The sequence below is a fragment of the Ochotona curzoniae genome, unplaced genomic scaffold (genome assembly GCF_017591425.1).
Source record: "Ochotona curzoniae isolate NIBS_2020 unplaced genomic scaffold, NIBS_Ocur_1.0 contig_4792, whole genome shotgun sequence".
NCBI classification, from domain to species: domain Eukaryota; kingdom Metazoa; phylum Chordata; class Mammalia; order Lagomorpha; family Ochotonidae; genus Ochotona; species Ochotona curzoniae.
This window is the reverse complement of record NW_024466389.1, coordinates 11,215,580-11,235,525: the sequence shown is the minus strand read 5'-3', so window position 1 is coordinate 11,235,525 and position 19,946 is coordinate 11,215,580. Positions and strand designations below refer to the sequence as shown.

General features: G+C 46.1%; 1 protein-coding gene across 3 annotated transcripts in view; it reads left to right on the top strand.

Moving 5' to 3' along the window:
• The window catches only part of UBR4 (ubiquitin protein ligase E3 component n-recognin 4), a 130,704-nt gene that overhangs the window by 77,165 nt on the left and 33,593 nt on the right, over positions 1-19,946 (top strand). For all 3 annotated transcript variants that reach the window (XM_040987991.1, XM_040987992.1, XM_040987990.1), the window contains exons 61-73: positions 3,503-3,599; positions 4,802-4,909; positions 5,328-5,444; positions 6,350-6,559; positions 9,054-9,203; positions 13,128-13,355; positions 14,031-14,109; positions 14,529-14,774; positions 15,820-15,988; positions 16,477-16,621; positions 17,107-17,192; positions 17,854-17,941; positions 18,174-18,367. In XM_040987991.1, coding sequence (XP_040843925.1) covers positions 3,503-3,599; positions 4,802-4,909; positions 5,328-5,444; positions 6,350-6,559; positions 9,054-9,203; positions 13,128-13,355; positions 14,031-14,109; positions 14,529-14,774; positions 15,820-15,988; positions 16,477-16,621; positions 17,107-17,192; positions 17,854-17,941; positions 18,174-18,367 — 1,917 coding nt within the window. The remainder of the gene's footprint in view (positions 1-3,502; positions 3,600-4,801; positions 4,910-5,327; positions 5,445-6,349; positions 6,560-9,053; positions 9,204-13,127; positions 13,356-14,030; positions 14,110-14,528; positions 14,775-15,819; positions 15,989-16,476; positions 16,622-17,106; positions 17,193-17,853; positions 17,942-18,173; positions 18,368-19,946) is intronic.

Sequence of the window (19,946 nt, the reverse complement as noted above, 5' to 3'; positions counted from 1 at the left end):
GAAAAAATAGTGAATACATGTTTGTGTCTCGAAATACCAGTGATAGAACATAGTGGACTTGAGAGTAATCTGGAAATCCCTGATCTGTCCCTCCAGAAAACTGGTGGGGGTTGATACTGGGTAGAGAGAGTATTCTTACACAGTGGTCAAAAAATTCTTTGATTTTTTTTTTTCTGTTATATAATCTTTGGAAACAATAACAAAGTGATGAGAAAGGAGAAGGAAGAATACAGTAATATTTAGGATAATGATATTCATTGATTTTGTTGAGGACAGTGATTATCACGTTAATGCAAAAATTGTGACAGTGGGTTTTTTTTTTAAGGTTATTTATTTGTGAAGAATTTTTATTGATTTTTATTGGAAAGGCAGATATACAGAGAGAAAGATCTTCCATTTTCTGGTGCACTCCCCAAGTGGCCAAAATGACCGGAGCTGATCCAAAGCCCGGAGTGAGGAGCTTTCACCTGGTTTCCCACATGGGTGCAGGGTCCCAAATCTCTGGGCCATCCTCAACTGCTTTCCCAGGCCACAAGCAGGCAATTGAAAGGAAAGTGGAACAGCCTGGACACGAACCAGCACCTATGTGGGATCTGGCACATGCAAGGGAAGGACTTTAGCCACTAGGTTACAGTATTTTGTTTTTAGTTGACATTTTCATCTTCATTACAGAAGTAAGGGAATGGAGTTTAAGACCCATGGGGGCCAAGGATAGGGGTGGAGGGGATCAGTGGGAGATGTGTGTGGTGCTCCAGCTGACCTCGCAGGGGCTCTGACTTGCTTTATCTGTGTCCTAAGGCATGTCTAGTGTCCCTGTCCTCTTGCAGTGTCAACAGGCTCATGTGTTTGCTGAAGAACTTGACTTAAAGCATCAAACCACTTGTTTTCTTTCCACCTGTTGAAGGAGAAATCGGTTGTGTTGTCTCACGTGCATCTGGGTAACAGGCGGCCTGGTCCCCACAGCATGTGCTTTGTGGTGGGACAAGTTTACAGGGTGTCCCTTTTAATTAGCTATCAAAACATTTTTTTCTGAAAATAATTCATTTTTTCAGTACCCCACTTCAGTTTCTGTTCTTTTTAATTAATTTTTTTTTAAGATTTATTTTTTTTTATTACAAAGTCAGATATACAGAGAGGAGGAGAGACAGAGAGAAAGACCCTCCATCCGATGATTCATTCCCCAAGTGACCACAACGGCCAGTGCTATGCCAGTCCGAAGCCAGGAGCCAGGAACTTCCTCCAGGTCTCCCACACGGGTGCAGGGTCCCAAAGCTTTGGGCCATCCTCAACTGCTTTCCTGGGTCACAAACAGGGAGCTGGATGGGAAGTGGAGCTGCCGGGATTAGATCCAGCGCCCATATGGGATCCTGGTGTGTTCAAGACGAGAACTTTAGCTGCTAGGCTATGCTGCCAGGCCCTTTTTAATGTCAGTTGGCTGACATTGTCCACCTCAGAGTCGATGAAGCACCGACAGGAGACCAGTGATGGTAGAAGTCGCTGAAGCCTCCCTTTATTGCTGCTTTTATACTCTCCCCCCAAGTCCTTTAGCCAAACAATAGGATGCCGAGGAGATCCAAAAGCTTTAAGGTAGAAAAAAAATTACTAAAATCTTTAAGTATAAATAAGACATAATTTGTATAAGGTGGAAAAGATAATTCTAACAACAAAATCAAGGTAGAGACAGGAAGAAGTCTTCTGACACGGACTTGGGGAAGCTGCTGCTCTCCCAGGTGTGTTAGCAGGGAGCTGATTCAGAGTGAAGCAGCCAGGACCCAAACCAGCACTTACCCAATACGCCAGAGCACTGGCCCCCTAGTTGAAATTATTTTCTACATTCTATTGTGATTTAGTCTTTTATTCATGAGATATTTGGAAATGTATAGTAGTACTACATTTCCAGATATTTGATGATTTTCTTTGTGCATCTTTTATTGGCTTTTGGGTAACTTTTACTGTGGTTGAGGAACATACATGCTTTACTCCTTTGAAATGTATTGAGACTCATTGTTGCTTCCAAAGTGATGTCTCCCTAGGAATTTTTGGTGCTTTTAGAATGAGAATCAATTTAGGTTACTTAGCCATATTGACAGTGGAAATCTCTGTAGTGGTTTCAAGTTCTTTTTCATAGATGAGGAAAATAATTAACCAGTGGGTTTTGTTGTTGTTTGAAGTAATAAAAATGAATTTTAAGTCACTAAAGAAAATTTGCAGTACTTGTAGTATTTATTTTTTTTCAAATGTCAAAGAATTTGAAAAACCAATAGTCTGGCATGATTTGGGTTCCAGTTCCCAGTCTACTCATTTTGTTGCCTTTATCCTTTATACCTGCACATTGTCTTACTTGTTTGCACAGTCAGAAGATGCCGATCCCTTTGAGCGCTTGTTGCGTTTTATCTAACACACTGTTGGGCTGCTGCCGTGATCTCTTCACTACTGCATCCTCCATTCCACTGCAGATAATTCACGTGCAGTCCTCACACAGTTCACCGAGTTACTACTAGACCCAGCGTAGACTTTCATCAGCTATCGTTGTGTTCTAAAGAAAAGTGGATTCATTGCTTTATGTTCTGTGTAGATAATGTAGTTATGTATTGCTCAGGTAAGACCCTGTACTTTCATTAGTTTGAAATATGCTAAATAGATACCTGCTAGGCTATGTAATATATGAAAAAAATCAAACACTGGAAAAAATAAATATGGGCATGTGGTCTCTTTTTTTTTTTTTAAGATTTATTTATTTTTATTGGAAAGTCAGATATAAAAAGAGGAAGAGAGTCTGTCCAATGGTTCACTTCCCCAGTGGCTTCAACAGCTGTAGCTGAGCCAATCCGAAGCCAGGAGTCAGGAGTTTCTTCTGGGTCTCCCACGCGGGTGCAGGGTCCCAGGGCTTTGGGCCGTCCTCAACTGCTTTCCCAGTCCACGAGCAAGGGAGTTGGGTAGAAAGTGGAGCAGCTGGTATTCGAACTGGCATCCATATGGGATCCCAGTGCATGCAAGGTGAGGACTTTAGGCACTAAGCTACCGCACTGGACCCAGGCATATGATTTCTTAGGAATAATTTCTATGGCAAAATTAGGTCAGAACAGTTGCTAATAATGAAATTTGGTCCATTAATTTGCTTAACAATTATGTTGGAGACTGCCCATCGCCTTCCATGCTTTTGAATAATGTAGAAGTGATCTAAGAATTCCAGAAGATAAGGCTCAGTGGTCAGACACGGCTTGGTGTTGGAAAAAGCCCCCAAGTGAGCACATCTGTGGGTTTCCTTTCAGTGCCGCCGTGGTTTGCAGTAGCTGTGCTTGGTTTTAACAGAGCAAGATTTATCCTATGTTGCTAGTGTTTCAAATAAGCATTTCTTCACTTTTTTTTTCAGTACTAGAACCTTCCCAAGCATTTGACTTCTTGAGGCCTGTGTTAGCAGGAGGAAAGAACTCCCCGTGTCCTTGGCCAGGTCCTGCCTGTGTACTGCCTCACGTTTCCTGTCCTGCCCTTGGTCCCTTAGGCTGCACATGGTCCGTCTGATGCTGTTGGAGAGGTTACTGCAGACCTTGCCGCAGTTACGCAATGTTGGAGGTGTCCGGGCCATCCCTTACATGCAGGTATCGCTCACCTCACCGGGATCACTCACACTGTCATGGGATATACGTGTTTTCTGGAGGGCCTGAAAGCTTTTGTTTTCGGTTACAAAGTAACAAAAGGATGGAATAAGATTTTAATTGCAAGTCACAGCCATTTATTTTATAAATGAAAAGGCTAACGGTCAGAGATGAAGGAAAAAAAAAGTGTTCACAATCATTATTGACAGAACCAGAAGTAAATGACTAGTCCTAATATTCTTTTTTTTTTTTTTTAAGATTTATTTTTATTATTTTTTTATTGGAAAGGCAGATATACAGAGAGGAGAGACAGAGAGGAAGATCTTCCGTCCGATGATTCACTCCCCAAGTGAGCGCAACGGGCCGATACTATGCCGATCCAAAGCCAGGAGCCTCTTCCGGGTCTCCCATGCGGGTGCAGGGTCCCAAAGCTTTGGGCCGTCCTCGACTGCTTTCCCAGGCCACAGGCAGGGAGCTGGAAGGGAAGCGGGGCTGCCGGGATTAGAACCGGCGCCCATATGGGATCCCAGGCGTGCTAGGCAAGGACCTTAACCACTGCGCCACCGTGTCGGGCCCCTGACTAGTCCTAATATTCTGTGTCTACAGTGTTTCTAAACAGATTTGGAAGCGGTAGAAAGGGAAAGAAAATGAGAAAGAAAGAGCTTTTCTACCTTCTGTCCCACTCCCAAAATGGATGCAACAACCAGGCCTGGGCCTGGCTGAAGCCAGGATCCCAGAGCCTCTTCCCGGGCTGCTACATGGATGAGGATGTCCGAGAAGATGGGCAATCTTCCGCCTCTTCCCTGGGCACGTTAGTAGGGAGCTGGAGCAGAGGTAGAGACGCTGGGACAGGAAATGGTGCTAATCTGGAATGCAGATGACACCAGCCCCTCAAAATTGTTCTTTTATTCTTACCTCAGCACACTGTCCTTTCTCACGCCACTTTGGCTGGGTGCAGTGAGTGAGAGAGGCTCGTCCAGTAGTTTTGCAGACACTTTGTAGCCTGTTTTCCATGATGTCAAGCATAGCATTTATCAAGATTTGGTTCCTCTGACTTGACATGAAAGCTTTGTATCATCTGGAATGTATATCTGGCGTGTGTTTAATCCTTGAATACTCAGTGCTTTTGTCAGGGAAAGCAGGAAGGTTGAGAAGCAATGTGTGTTTAGAGTGGTTAGTCTTCATTGTTTTGCTTTGCTTTTCAGGTCATTCTGATGCTGACTACAGATCTGGATGGAGAAGATGAGAAAGACAAGGGGGCCCTGGACAACCTGCTCTCTCAGCTTATTGCTGAGCTAGGCATGGATAAAAAGGTACAACTTGAGAGTCACGCTTTTACAAGCAGCAAATGGGCAGGAAACCTCAGGTGCTCCTTCTCCTGTTAAAGGAACCTCCCCGAGTTTCCAGGCGTGCTTGTCCAGTAAGGGACAGTTCTACTGCTTGAAGAACATCTTGTTTGGAGCCTGCGCATGCGTTAGGAAAAAGGCTGAGTTCTGGCCCTCATGGATCTTGTAGCTCATGGGATAAGAGTGTTATAGTTTGTGTCTTAATATGGCCTCCTGAGTGTCTTGGGCACTAGTTATCCCGGGTGTAGGCCTCAGACACCTTTGGAGCTGGTTTGTGGTTCAGTCTGAGCAACATTAGCGCCTATAGGCTTGAGGAACTCTTGTTCAAGAGGTGCCTCAAGCTTCAAGTAAGTGTGGGCCGGTGGGCATCTGCTCCTGCCTGCAGGATGTCTCCAAGAAGAATGAGCGCAGTGCCCTGAATGAAGTCCACCTGGTGGTGATGCGACTCCTGAGTGTCTTCATGTCCCGCACCAAATCCGGCTCCAAATCTTCCATCTGTGAGGTGGGTTAATGTGGAGCACTCGGGTGGGTTTGGGGACAGGTCAGAGGATTGGCTGAGCTGGGGCTGAGGGCAGAGGTGATGGTTTTCTGTTGAACTGAGGCTGTTTATGCCCGAAGGGAGTGAGAGTCTAAGCTGTCACCTCTTGAAGAGCAGAACCTCCACCTTTTTCAGAATCCGTTCCAAGACCCTGTCTTTGGCAACAATCCCCCCAATGGAGGGGTTAAAGGGTTTAGAAGTCCCTTTATTGAAAAGCAAGGGCCTGTTCGGCAAGGCGCAGGGTGGCTAAGAAGATTCCCTGAGTGTCTGTTGCTGTAAGGTATGGTAATAAAGCAGAGAGAAAGCAATGTGTGTGTGCTGAAAGGAGATTAACACCAAGCGGAGAAGGTGGGAATTGAGGCTGAACTGCAGCCAATCTTAATGAGCTTAGGAGCTGTGGGGCTTGCTGGGATTTGCAAGGCTCTCCTAATGGTCTTACTTACAGTAGCTTTTCTCCGACTTTTCTGTGCATGTGATCTCTTAGCCCCATCTCCTTTGAAAGCCGTTGTTGCAGAGGAGCCCCTAGATGAGGAGGCATGATTAACAAGTACCTATAGTTGGATTCTCTCTCTTGACCTGGGCTGCTTTTCTGGTTGCTCAAGGGAAAAGAGAAACGCCAACTCATCAAGGGAGAGAGGTTTTCCAGTCCTTGCCTCCTCTGGCTCGTGGCACTTGCTAGAGGTGTTAGAGTTTAGGTCAGTGTTTGTTTCCTCTTAGCACACGACTGTTCAGGAGAGCTAGTTGAGAAACTCAACATGAGGCTGATTATCTCTTGGGTAACAGCTGACCCTAAGACGCCTGAGCACCCACCCAGCCTTCTGTTTGTACAAGGCATCTCACCTTCCCTTTGTGTGTGTTCTTGCTTCCAGTCATCTTCCCTCCTCTCCAGTGCCACGGCAGCAGCCCTGCTGAGCTCCGGGGCCGTGGACTACTGCCTGCATGTACTCAAAGCACTGCTGGAGCATTGGAAGAGCCAGCAGAGTGAGGAGGAGCCTGTAGCTACCAGCCAGCTGCTGAAGCCACATGCCACTTCATCCCCCCCTGACATGAGCCCCTTCTTTCTGCGCCAGTATGTGAAGGTGAGGTCTTTGGCAAACGAATGCTCCCGTCTCTCATGCACAGTCCCCCCTTTCCCCTTCAGAGAGCAGGTGCAGGATCTCAGAGGAACCACAGCAAAGAGTGGGTTCCTTGGTGGGTTTTAATCTCCATGTGATTTAAGAAGCAACCACTTCTGCCAGCCTTTTCTACTGGGAGTTTGATTCTTACCATTTTGTAAACCTGAGGAATTGAGTGAAATTGGGGGTCTCATTTCCTCTAAGCTCCTTAGAAACAGATGAGAATTTGCAAGCAGTGGGTCTTGTCCTCCTGTATGTCAGATATTCCCCCTGCTGTCATAAGAGGCTCTTCTACCTGCTAGTTGAGAAAAGGGATTTTTAATCAGATGAATTCACAAAAAGTCTTACCTGGTGATCATAGATACTGGCCAGGAGGCATGGAGAATCCTTTGTAGCCTCAATGTTTGTTCACCTGGGAAATGGGGACACAAATAGTATCTACCTCATAAGATTGTTGTGAGCACTGAAAGAGTGATGTTTGTGGAAGTCTGAGCTCGGTGCCAAGCACACGTTAGTGCTCGTAAACCTGCAGTCCTTGTCACATTCGTTTTTGTTATGGCTCTGCTCCCTTTGAGCCCCAGGAGTAGAGCTCCATGGGTCAGACCATTTGTGTCTGCTACTGCCTTCTCAGAATGGCTTTGGATAGGCAGGAATGGAGAATCTCTGTAAGATGGGGACCTAATCCTGGTCATCTCGTTTTTCATAACGCTTTGGTACTTTTCTGTAACTTTTAGGGCAGAAAGTTCTTTGCATCTCCACGACCTACTTAACCCTCCTGCCTCATCACCTCCATCTCCCCTGTGTGCAGCCTTACCAGTCTGTGTGTTCCTTGTGGCATGGCTGGTTCTCTCTAAAATCCTTTTCGCTCCCTCTATATCAGTTTCTGCCCCCCGCATCCCCCCTTATTTCCTGGACCTTCCAAACCTGGCTGAAGCTGGAGCATCTTTGGAAAGCCTCCCCCAGCACACACTGACCTGTTATCAAGTGTGATCAAGAGAGCCTTGTTCTATACCCGTGTTCACAGTAGCCAGAATATGCAACAGGCTAAGTATCTGTCATCAAATGAATAGATTAAAAAAATGTGGCAAATACACACAATGCACTATTATTCGGCTGTAAAAAGAATGAAGCTTTGTCATTTGCATCAGAATGATTGGAACTAGAAGACATCATGTTGAGTGAAACAAGCCAGACACAGAAAGAAAAATACTCCATGTTCTCCCTTATATGTGGCAATTGAAATTAAGAAAAAAATAGAAATGCCTATATCAGATTTTCTGTAATACAATGTTATGTTTTAAATGTTTGTTTTAAATTTTTGTCAGATTATTTTAATGTAATAATTTCATGATCTTAAGATTATTTAAAATTTGAGTGAAATTGAGCATCTTTTCATTTGATTATTGTTCATAGCCTAACCCTTGCCTGTTTTCCAACACTATGGTGTGCACTGACGCCTGTCCTCCTCCGTCCCAGAGCACCCTGTGTGTGCACTGACGCCGCGTCCTCCTCCTCCATCCCAGAGTTCCCTGTGTGTGCACTGACGCCTGTCCTCCTCCATCCCAGAGCTCTCTGTGTGTGCACTGACGCCTGTCCTCCTCCGTCCCAGAGTTCCCTGTGTGTGCACTGACGCCTGTCCTCCTCCGTCCCAGAGCACCCTGTGTGTGCACTGACGCCTGTCCTCCTCCGTCCCAGAGTGCCCTGTGTGCACTGACGCCTGTCCTCCTCCATCCCAGAGCACCCTGTGTGTGCACTGACGCCTGTTCTCCTCCGTCCCAGAGTGCCCTGTGTGCACTGACGCCTGTCCTTCTCCTCAGAACACCAGCAAAGACCGTGTCTTGCTGATGGCACCTTTAGTGCTTAAAGGAAAGAGACACCCCTGAAGTTTGAGTATGTGAGATGTGCCGTGCTTCGCCCCTGCAGTCTTCCTCTTCCTGACGAGTGTGTAGCCTACGCGTTACCATTGTCTGCACGGTTTTCCCATCTGTCAGTGCCTGGTGCTGTGTGCGAGCCCGAAGATCGTGGCTCAATTAATAATCCTGGCTCACATGGTTTAGTTTAGGATTTCTTGTGGATAAATTTTTGGTTTCTAGGAGATAGAATGGATCTCATACAAAAAACAGAAATCCTTACGAAGTACTGTTTTTATTTCTTTGCCATCTTAGCTCTAGGTTTTATGCAAGAAAGAATAATCGACCCAATGTTAAAGACTGCAGAGTAAAATGTTAGAACTTCTAAAGAGCAACGCAGTCTTGTCTCCCCGGTAACCTTTGTGTAGGTCTACTTGTCCCCAGAGCCTTGAGACCTTAAAGGATTTATAAATTGAATTGTTAGTGGTGCCCTCTCCTTGCTTTGAAACGTTCTCTGTTGAGGGAGCAATAGTAACCCAGCCTGCTTCCCAGTTGTTGTCGTGGAGAACTGGCGGGCACAGGTCCTAAAGCGCATGTTCTTCTCCCAGGGTCACGCTGCTGATGTGTTTGAGGCCTACACTCAGCTTCTGACAGAGATGGTGCTCAGGCTTCCGTACCAAATCAAGAAGATTGCCGACACCAACTCGCGGATCCCACCACCTGTCTTTGATCACTCCTGGTTTTACTTCCTCTCAGAGGTGAGTGTCCGGGAGCGGGTGCAGCCGCATTGGCGTCTGTGGCCCTGTGTCACCATATCCTCTGGTGGCGTTTTGCCTCTCCTGTCCTTTCAGAATGTGGTCTTGCCTCCAGAACTTGCTGTGTAGTTAAACTATGGTAGATGCATGGAAAAACAAACTTCTGCTGTAGTTTCTGATTCTGCTGTTGGACTCCTTCACATGTGATGATAGGGACAAGTTAATAATTCCAGTGCTATCAGAACAGTCAGCATTACAGTATGTGGAGGATTGGGTAAACAGCTATATGAAAATCTCCCCCCAAAATATCAGCAGGAAAATTAAAGTAACAGATAGCTCCCAGAAGCCTTAAGTGGGGCGTCAAGAGAAGCAGACAGAGCTCCCTGCAGAAGAGGTGCTGTTGCTGGCACCTCGGGGCCTATGGGGGAGAATTAGGACAGAGGCTGGGACAGCAGGCAGAAAGAAGGAGCAAGCCCTTTCTTCCTCCTGCCTGCAGCTTCCTTCTCGTGCTCCTGTTGGCAGAAACTACGAGAAAATCCACTGCCCTAGAGGCACTGCAGCAAACTTAATTCTAGACTGGGTATCATAGCTTGGTTTAGTGGGATGGGTTTATTTATTTATTTATTTATTTATTTATTTATTTTAAAGTTTTTTTTTTTTTTCTGGAAAGACAGATTTACAGAGGAGAAACAGAAAGATCTTCCGTCCACTAGTTTAGTCCCTAAATGACTGTAACAGCCAGAGCTAAACCATTCTGAAGCCAGGAGCCTCCTCTGGGTCTGCTGTGTGGGTCCAGGGTCTCAAGATTCTGGGCCATCCTCCACTGCTTTCCCAGGCCACAAGCAAGGAGCCAGAACGCAAATGGAGCAGCTAGGACATGAACCAGGCAAGGATTTAGCACTGAGGCACAGTGCCAGACCGTGGTGGATCAGGTGTAGAGCTAAGAGGGCTCAGATCAGCCCAGCAAGCTAGGAAAAATAACCTCAAGTGACTGGAGTTGTAGCATTTGGTCAGTACAACTTCTGTAGCTCTTCTACCTGAAAAGTAATTTAAGATGCTTTTTTGTCTAGTTTCACTTTGGGTGGGTTGGAATAGAGGGCAGCTTCTTTGTAGATTCCTAGGAATATGAAGAAGAAAGTGAAGATTGCTTCTTTCTGTGCCTTTCTCCTGGTTTCTCTAAGGAACACTTAACTTCACCAGAGACAGATTCGGCTGGGAGGAGATATGTTGTTCTGGGTTTGTTGCTGTTTCTGGTAAAGTTCATTAAGCCCAGGGTGCTGAGGAAGTGTTGGTACAGCTGCAGCCCACAGGTCACTGCCTGCTTTTTTTTATCTTTTCCTTTTAAAAGAGGATTTATTTATTATTTTTTTATGGGAAAGTCATATTTACAGAGAGAAGGAGAGACAGAAAGTTCTTCGGTCTGCTGGTTCATTCCCTGAGTGGCTGCAATGGCCAGTGCTAAGCCGATCTGAAGCCGGGAGCCTGGAGCTTCTTTCTGAGTCTCCCATTCAGGTGCAGGGCTTTAAGCCATTCTCTACAGGTCTGGAAGAGGCATATTCTTTTAACTTTTATTTAGTGTGGAAGAATTTTATTTCATTTTCCAAGACAAAGGAAAGCTTTGCTGGGTACATTATCCTGGGACGACAATTTTTTTTTTATTTTTAGAATCTGGAATATGTCTCTCCTTTCTCTTTTTGCCTGTGGAGTTTCCTGTGAAAGGTCCCATGTGAGTTTAATTGGCATTGCTCTATGTCAGTTGATTTTTTTTTTTCACATGCACATTTCAGGATCTTTTCTTTATGTTCGATTGAGGAGAGTTTGATTATCATGTGTCTTGGTAAAGATCACTTTTGGTCAACCTTGTTGGGAGTTCTGTGCCCTTCCTGGATGTTGTTTCTCAATTCTTTCTCTAGATTAGGGATATTTTCCCTTATTATTTCATTAAATACATTTTGAAACCTAGCTTGGGCACTGTGCAGTGGCCTAGCAGCTAAAGTCCTCACCTTGGTTGCACTGGGATTCCAAATGGGCACCTGTTCTAATCCTAGCAGCCCCGCTTCCCATCCAGCTCCTTGCTTATAGTCTGAGAAAGCAGTTGAGGACTGCCCAAAGCCTTGGGACCCTGCACCCACCTGGGAGACCTAGAAGAGCTCCTGGCTCCTGGCTTTGGATTGGTGCAGCTCTAGCCATTGCAGCCACTAGGGAAGTAAGTCATTAGATGGAAGATCTTCCTCTCTGTCTCTCCTCCTCGCTCTATATATATGACTTTACAATAAAAATAAATAAATCGTTAAAAAAACAAACACACACAGCCCCCCACACAAACCCAGCTTCTCTTTCTGCACCTTCTGGGACTCCCATAACTCTTATATTTGGCCATTTAATAGTGTCTTTCAATTCTTGAGTACTTTTTTTAGCCTGATCCAGCTCTGCTTCCAGCTTTTTGTTTGTTTCTCCCTGGTGACAGGAAATATCTTATAATTTTGCGATTCTTTCTTCTGCCTCCTTCGTTCTATTTTGGAGACTCTCCACTGTACTTCTAGTTTGCTCCACTGTATTCTTCATTCTGATATATCAGCTTTCATTTGATTCATTTCCAGTGTGACATATTCCTTGAACTCCTTGGAAGTGCTTCTCATTGCTGAGAAGAAAATTTACAACAAGGGTTTTGAATTTCTCCCATTTTCTCAATGTCTTCCTCAGTGAACTCTGAGGTTGGCAAAAGCTTTTGCTCTTTGCAGGGGAGTCTTCATTAATCTTCAATGTGCCTTTGTCTCTTCTTTTGCTCTCTGTCACTGTCCTTCAGGTTAGCAGAGTCTTCTCCTTGGGGCAGGTTTCTAAGCTGTGTCACCCACAGGTCTACAGTTCGATTTAACTTATCGCAGTTGGTCCATGGCTCTTTGTTTGCAGTCATTGTGCCACTCCCTCCGCAAGTTCCAGGTCTGGGTTCTTAGGTTAGATTTCCACCATGCTCTCCGTAGTCCCAGCTTCTCGCTCACCAGTCTCCACCTCCTGTGATATCATAGTGAGGCCGCTCCATTGTCTGTACAACCTTTCTCCCACTTCCGGTTAAAGCAGGTCCCAGGATTAGGGAGACACCAGGTGGCCTGTATAGCTAGGTTGTTGGTGGTGGCAGTGATTGTGCTGGAACCCGCTGGCCATTAGGTCTGAAGGCCGCATGGACCTGTTTTGACCTATACGATGCCATAGTTGGTATTATTTTCCTGTAGGACCAGTGCAACGCACAGTACTCAGTGAGTTCTCGTGAGCGCAGTGCATGTGCAGCTCACTGTTGTCTCTGCAGTCTTAAAGCCTTTGCCATACTGTACAAAATGGTGCCTAATATGCCACTACTAGAGTTCTTGATTTGCTGGCCATCAGGTCTGGGGGCTACTCAGACCACTCTTGGGTGTAACCTGTAGGATGCCATGTTGTTGCAGTTAACTGAGCCAAAAATGAGTTCACTCCCAGCTCAGTGCATGCTCAGCCCTGACCTATATGTAGCCCTTGCCTCCTTAAACAAAATGGTGTCTGATATGGCTCTAGTGGGCAAGCTGGGCTGTGAAATCTACCCTGTTCCTGCACTGACTGTGTGGGACCTGCTGCTCTTTCTCTGCTCCTGGTCAAATCAGATAGACCAGCAGGATGGGCAGTTCTTTGGGTTTTCCATCTGAGCTCACAGTAGACATCCCTTCCAACCTTGTTGCTGGTGGTGTTCCGGCTGCTGGTGCATTTTAGATCACTGCTCACTGAATGCCGCTGGGCATGAGTCACTGCAAAACCACAGCCTAGTGTCCGCTGCTCTCCAGTATCTGTCAGTCTCCAGGTGCCTCTCTGTTGTTCTCTGCTTTCCTGTTTCCTGGAATGTGCCCTTTCTAGTTCACACTGGCTAATGTTTCCACTGCCTGCTTTATTTGTCCCCTGAAGTACCTGATGATCCAGCAGACACCATTTGTGCGTCGTCAAGTCCGCAAGCTACTGCTCTTCATCTGTGGCTCCAAGGAGAAATACCGCCAGCTCCGGGATTTGCACACCTTAGACTCCCATGTGCGTGGAATCAAGAAGCTGCTGGAGGAACAAGGGATATTCCTTCGGGCCAGTGTGGTGACAGCCAGCTCCGGCTCTGCCTTGCAGTATGACACGCTCATCAGCTTGGTAAGAGGACTGGGGAAAGACAGGACAGGGACATAGCCCGTAGTAAGGCTCAGCCAAGCTGGGAGTAGGGTGAACCAGTACAGGGGCTTTATATAGAGAAGGTCAGCACTAGGACTGGGTGTTGCACCAGGCACAGTGAGCTTCAGGATCTAGGATATCTCTCCACTACTGCCCTACACCTGACAGTATTTCCTCCATTTTGAGGCAAGCTGGCTTGATGTTGTAAGCGGTGCATTTCACGTATCATGGAGAGGACCAACTTTGGTTTCGTCCTTGAATACTAAAGGAGGTGTGGTGGGTAGAATGTGAAAATGTAGTATTGCCTAAAGAAAAGTCTGGACTTAGGGGATAAGCTGAATATTTTGTACCAGGTTTCTGGTCTCATGTTCTTCGTGGTTGGTTGTGTTTGTAGCACACAAAGGAAATAAACGGGATTGCAGTTTTTCAGTTCATGCCTTACCTTTGTTGCTCCCTTAACTGATCATCTCCAGGTTCCTGAAAACAAAGGGCATTACTTGGGAAATGGAACAGAGGCTAGCTTTGACCACAAGGTCAACAGACATCCCCGGGGAGCCTGCCTGATCAGGATTGTGACCACTCAAGGCGGTGGGCATGGCATTAGTTTGGGCTGCTTGTTGGAGGACGTGCATTTTTCATGCCTGGTTTCCATTTCAGATGGAGCACCTGAAAGCCTGTGCAGAGATTGCCGCCCAGCGAACCATCAACTGGCAGAAATTCTGCATCAAAGATGACTGTAAGCAGGGCTACCTTTTAGTTGCTGTTCTTTTGTTTCCCCAAAAGCTGTGTGTGCTGCTGTATGTTACACACGGGACTGCATGCTGAAGGAACACTCCTAAGCGAGATAGATAGATAGAACTCTGCAAGGCAAAGAAGGTGAATCAAAAAGAGTGATGAAGGCTGAAAGTGTAACGCTGAGGGCGCTCTGGGAGCAGCAGATAGGACGTCTGCCCCCTGAAGCTGAGAGGAGAGAGGTCCGGGGAATCCCCTCCAGGGAACGGTGCAGACTGCAAGTGTGTATACCACCTAGTATAAAGCTTTTCACATCATTCCAACAGCTTGAGAGCTGGTGGGAACGGAGTGCATGGCAGTTGTTCCTGTGCTCAGATGGAAACGTAGTCGTCTTGGAGTTGACTTCCACCCTTCTGCTTTCAGCCGTCCTGTACTTCCTCCTCCAAGTGAGTTTCCTGGTGGATGAGGGAGTGTCGCCTGTGCTGCTACAGCTGTTGTCCTGCGCTCTCTGTGGCAGCAAAGTGCTCGCTGCCCTGGCAGCCTCTACAGGGACTTCCAGTTCCGCTTCTTCCTCAGCCCCTGCGGCCTCCAGTTCTGGACAAGCCACAACGCAGCCCAAGTCTTCCACTAAAAAGAGCAAGAAAGAAGAAAAAGAGAAGGAGAAAGACGGTGAGAATCACCATCTTGTCTGGTGACCGGGATGATGGGTATGGCTTCTCTTTGAGAGCACATGGTTTGTGCTGTCCTTTGGAAAAGTGGGGATGCTAAGCTCCAGATGCTCTGTGGAGTCTGCTCTGGTTCCATGGTATTGTGTTGCACATGACCCAAAACAGTGTGGCTTCCCATACCAAGTGACAGTCACAGGGAGGTCGAAGTATGTTGTAGGCCATTTCTTCTTCCTGTCAACACCTACTGTAGTTCATAGATGTCCAGTTTTAGTGAGATGGCACTTAATGAACTGCTCAAGATCTTTTCACTAACCCCTCTTTTCTTAGTCTTGGGGACCCGAGACGGGAGAGCAGTAGTGAGGACTCATATCCCTCCTGTTCCTCAGATGTCTCTGTGTAGGTGTGTGGTAGTGTTGACTTTTTGATCACACACTTTTTTCTTATTAAAGATTTATTTATTTTTATTGGAAAGGCTGATTTTTATAGATAGGAGAGACAAAGATCTTCCATCTGCTAGTTCACTGCTGAAGTGGCTGCAGCAGTCAGAACTGACCCCATCTGAAGCCAGGAGCTTCTTCTGGGTGTCCCATGCGGTTACAGGCTCCCAAGCCTTTGGCCATCCTGTGCTGCTTTCCAGGCCACCAGCAGGGAGCTGGAATGGAAGTGGGACAGCCAGGACATGAACCGTTGCCCATATGGGATACTGGCACTTGCGAGGCGAGGATTTAGCCATTGAGCCATTGTGGCAGGCCCAGTCGCACACTTGTGAATGGAGATTCTTACTCTAGTGTGTCTGTGTGCGGATAATGTCAAGCACGATAGGCACATTGTCCTGTGCTTTTGGGGGGCATTGTTATGATGTCTGTTTTGAGGCTAGCCCATTTATCCCCTGGTAGATAAGTGAAAATTGTTTTGGAATTAAAACCACAATAGTAGAATCTTCTGGAAGGGAGATTTTTTGCCCTCTCCATTTGGCAACAGAGGCTCTGGGACCCCAAATGCCACTTTTCTGTTCCTCAGCCCTCAGTCTTGCCCTGGTTTTGCAGGTGAGAGCTCAGGCAGCCAGGAGGACCAGCTGTGCACAGCTTTGGTGAATCAATTGAACAAATTTGCTGATAAGGAAACCCTGATCCAGTTTCTGCGCTGCTTCCTGTTGGAGTCCAATTCCTCCTCTGTGCGCTGGCAGGCCCACTGCCTGACGCTGCACATCTACAGGTAGGGCCAAGCCTGGGTTTGGCATGTCTCCACGTGTGTTTCTGTCTCAGTTGTATGTCACTGTTTAGAAATCCCTGAATCTGCTGGGCAGCAGGGATTTTTTTATTGAGCTGTGTGTTTTCAGCTGTTGAACAGATACCGTGTGCAAACAGTGATTTGTTTTCCCATCAGAAGACTAAGTTCAGGAGTTTGCAAAATGACTAGGCTTGAGTCCTTGGCATAAAGTAGTTGAGTTTCTACTCTGGAGTAATGTTGGCTGATGGAAATGGACCACCTGCTAAAGATACTAACTATGCTGTGTCTGCTGGGCCTGACCATATTCTCACCAACCATCCCAACTCCATCCAAAGAACAACAAAACTGTTGTAACTTACCCAGTATTTTAGGGGAAACTGATAGTCTGTCAGGCAGTACCTGGACTTTGTGGTAAATAAGGGTGCCTTGTGACTTTCTGTTGCTTGTTAATATGAACTGTTGTTTATCCACAGAAACTCCAACAAGTCCCAGCAGGAGCTCCTGCTGGATCTCATGTGGTCCATATGGCCAGAACTCCCTGCCTACGGTCGGAAAGCAGCCCAGTTTGTAGACCTTCTCGGATATTTCTCCTTGAAAACACCACAGACGGAGAAGAAGGTAACAGTTGATTTGTGGGCAGAGAAGCTAGTTTAATTTTGTATCTCTGATTAAATGCTCCCAAGATGTAAATACTGTCTACACTAGCAAATAAATAGGCTCTGAATTTATCTTAGCCCAAACAAGTAGGTCAAGTGGGGAAGGCAGTGCAACTCCCTGAAATTGCTTGGGAAAGAAAGTGTCCCTGGCTTTGGTGGCAACCTGGCTGGCATTACCAGAACAACACCCCTCCATCTGCACAACTGTTGCGTGGCTTTTCTATAAAAGGAGAAATAGCTTTCCTCCATAAGGTGAAAAGAAGACTTATCAAGAAGATATATAGAATCGGTTAATGAGTAGGAATGAGCCTCAGATTTGTATGATTTTTCAAGGGAATTGGGATGCCTGGCCCTTAGAGGTCAGTGGTAAGCTGGAAGGAAGAATGACTAGTCTTTCTCTACTAACAGACTGCACTTTAGCTCTCTCTCTGTTGAATTCTGTTTCAGCTGAAGGAGTACTCCCAGAAGGCTGTGGAGATCCTGCGCACTCAGAACCATATTCTTACCAACCATCCCAACTCCAACATTTATAAGTGAGCTTTGGTTTGCTTCCTACCTGTTTGAAGCTCAGTCAACATGATGAGTAGCTTCTTGTGCCTTGGGACACATGTCTGGGTGACCTTGCAATCCCTCCCATGTAGCCCAGGCTTTCCCTGTAGAAGGTGCTAGAAGTGCAAATGTAGAATTTAGGGTTCAGTGAGCAGTGATACTTATGTAAGAAGAACCTTAATTTCAATGGTTTAAGTCTTAATAATACAAAACAAATTTAAAGAAAACATCTTCGTTTATTTAACAATTTTTAAAAAAAAGAGGACAATGATTATATTGGCAATTTTTTTTTCCTTTAGTTTATTAATAACTTTTTCTTAAAGCTGTATTGGAGTATAAGTTTTATACCACAAAATGAACAATTAAATTGTAAATGTACAATTCAATTATGTTTTTAATAGTAAATAGTAAATTCATAAATTCATTATGACTCTGCTTTGAATGAATTTTAATGCATCTTGGGATTCCACTTCAGCGCAGTTGGGAAATGGGAAACACCTAAGGTCGGGTAGTTGACGTTTCTTGCCTGTGACTTGTAGACCCTGATGGATTTCTCACCTTCCCTAGCTGGGGGGACGCTGGGTCGTGGCGGTCAGGCTGCCCAAAGCAAAACCTCGCTCATGCTCACACTGCTTTCTTCCTTAGCACCTTGTCCGGCCTGGTGGAGTTTGACGGCTATTACCTGGAGAGTGACCCCTGCCTAGTGTGCAATAATCCAGAAGTGCCGTTCTGTGTGAGTAGCATCTTCACCCCAAGGGTGATTGATTTTTCATTTCCAGAAACTAGTTGTTAGCAATTAAATGTTTCCCTTCTTGAAGGATGGACATCAGTGGTAATAATCCTTTTCTGCCACATTTGTGACCTCACAAAGAAACTTCATGTGTTATATGGATGAGTTCTTAAGGCAAGAGGAGGAGCTGTTAGCCTTGAACTAATACCAGGTTTCTGTGTGCTCTTGGATTTAGTACATCAAGCTGTCTTCTATTAAAGTGGACACACGATACACCACCACCCAGCAAGTGGTGAAGCTTATTGGTAGTCATACCATCAGCAAAGTGACAGTGAAAATTGGAGACCTGAAACGGACCAAGATGGTGCGGACTATCAACCTGTATTACAACAACCGAACTGTGCAGGCCATCGTGGAGCTGAAAAACAAGTATGGGCTTTTCAAACTTGACTGGGGGGCTGGTTTGTAGGACTCAGTACCCACTGCAGTTGAAGAAAGGGGCAAAACTGCACTGATGTGTCCTTTCATTGACCTCACTGCCTGTCTAGGAAAAGGCAGAGCAGAGCCAGGGCCCTCCACTTACCTATGCTAACTGGGGCAGATGGGTTTTTATAAAATGTTAGGAAGTAGCAGCATGTCTTGGTTGATAATTGGGCTTCTCTTTGTGTACGAGCAAGTGCTTCTCGGGAGGCTCCTGTGGCACGTGCTCCTTCATTTCTGGCCAGTGCTTCCTGCCCACATTGAATCTTTATAACCACTGGATCGCTCGGTGTAAATTGGGGCACGTCACAGGCTGGAAGAAGCCCTCGTGTGGATTATTGTGTATCTTCTGCACAGAGACCGCTCTCTGTGTCGAGGACTCGGGCGTTGCTGCCGTGCAGAGCATGTGAGGGATGCTGCTTGACTAGGAAGACTTGCAGTGCTTTTCTGCACATGGTAGAAGTCTCACTGTTATTCCAGGAGGCAAAATCAGGCCAGTGTACCACATCAACAACTGGCCTGGAGCTCTGCTTAAGGAAAATTTTTTTTTTATTTGAAAAGCAGAATTGATAGTGGCAACCTGGAAGAAGTTGCTTATTGGGAGGCCCATTCTATCTTCTAGCTCATTCCCCAGATGCCCATACAACCTGGGACAGCAGAAGGGGTGGCAGGAGAGAAGGAGGCTCAGGCCAAGGAGTTGGGTACTTAGTCCAGATCTTCCATGGGTGGCTGGGACCCAGCCCCTTGAGCCATCACCACTGCCTCCAGGGTCTGCCTTAGCAAGAAGCCTAAGTCGGGAGCTGGGCATTGGACCCTGGGCACTCTGATGTGGGCAGTAACTGTTGTAACCAGTAGCTTAACAATAAACTCTCCCCACCCTCCAATTTCTGCTGCTCTGAGTAAGCACAGCTACTTGAATCAGTTCAGATTCCAGCTCTGCTGCCTCACTATGTGACAGAGTGCTAGCTAATTGTGTTACTGTAATCACTGCTAAATTATTATGTGCTCTTTTCTCATTGTGGCTTGACTTCATGCATGGTCCAGACCCTAGCTGTGGCCCACGCTGTGGAGCAGCTGTGCTCTGTTGAGCAGGATTGTGGGAATAGAGCCTGACTTGTCATTTTCATTGCAACTGTTGCGATTATAGGCCTGGCATACTTTTCAAATGATGTTTTGTTAATGTGCTTTTTTTTTCCTGGGAATCTCAAAAATGATCATATATAAAAGCTTAAAGCAATTGTATTTTTTTCTTTTTCTTTTTTTAAGATAAAGTTTATTTGAAAGGCAGAATTACAGAGAGGGAGATGCAGAGGAAGTGAGAAGTCTTCTATCCACTGGTTCACTGTGCAACAGGCAGGCCTAGCCAGGAGCTTCATCCGGGTCTCCGAGATGGGTGCAGGGGCCTGAGCACTGCGGCCTTCCTCTGCTTTTCTTCCAGGCTCGTTAGCAGGAAGCTACACTGGAGGCGGAGCAGCTCAAACTCAAACTGATACCTGTGTAGGATGCCGTTGCTTTAGGCTGTGGCTTA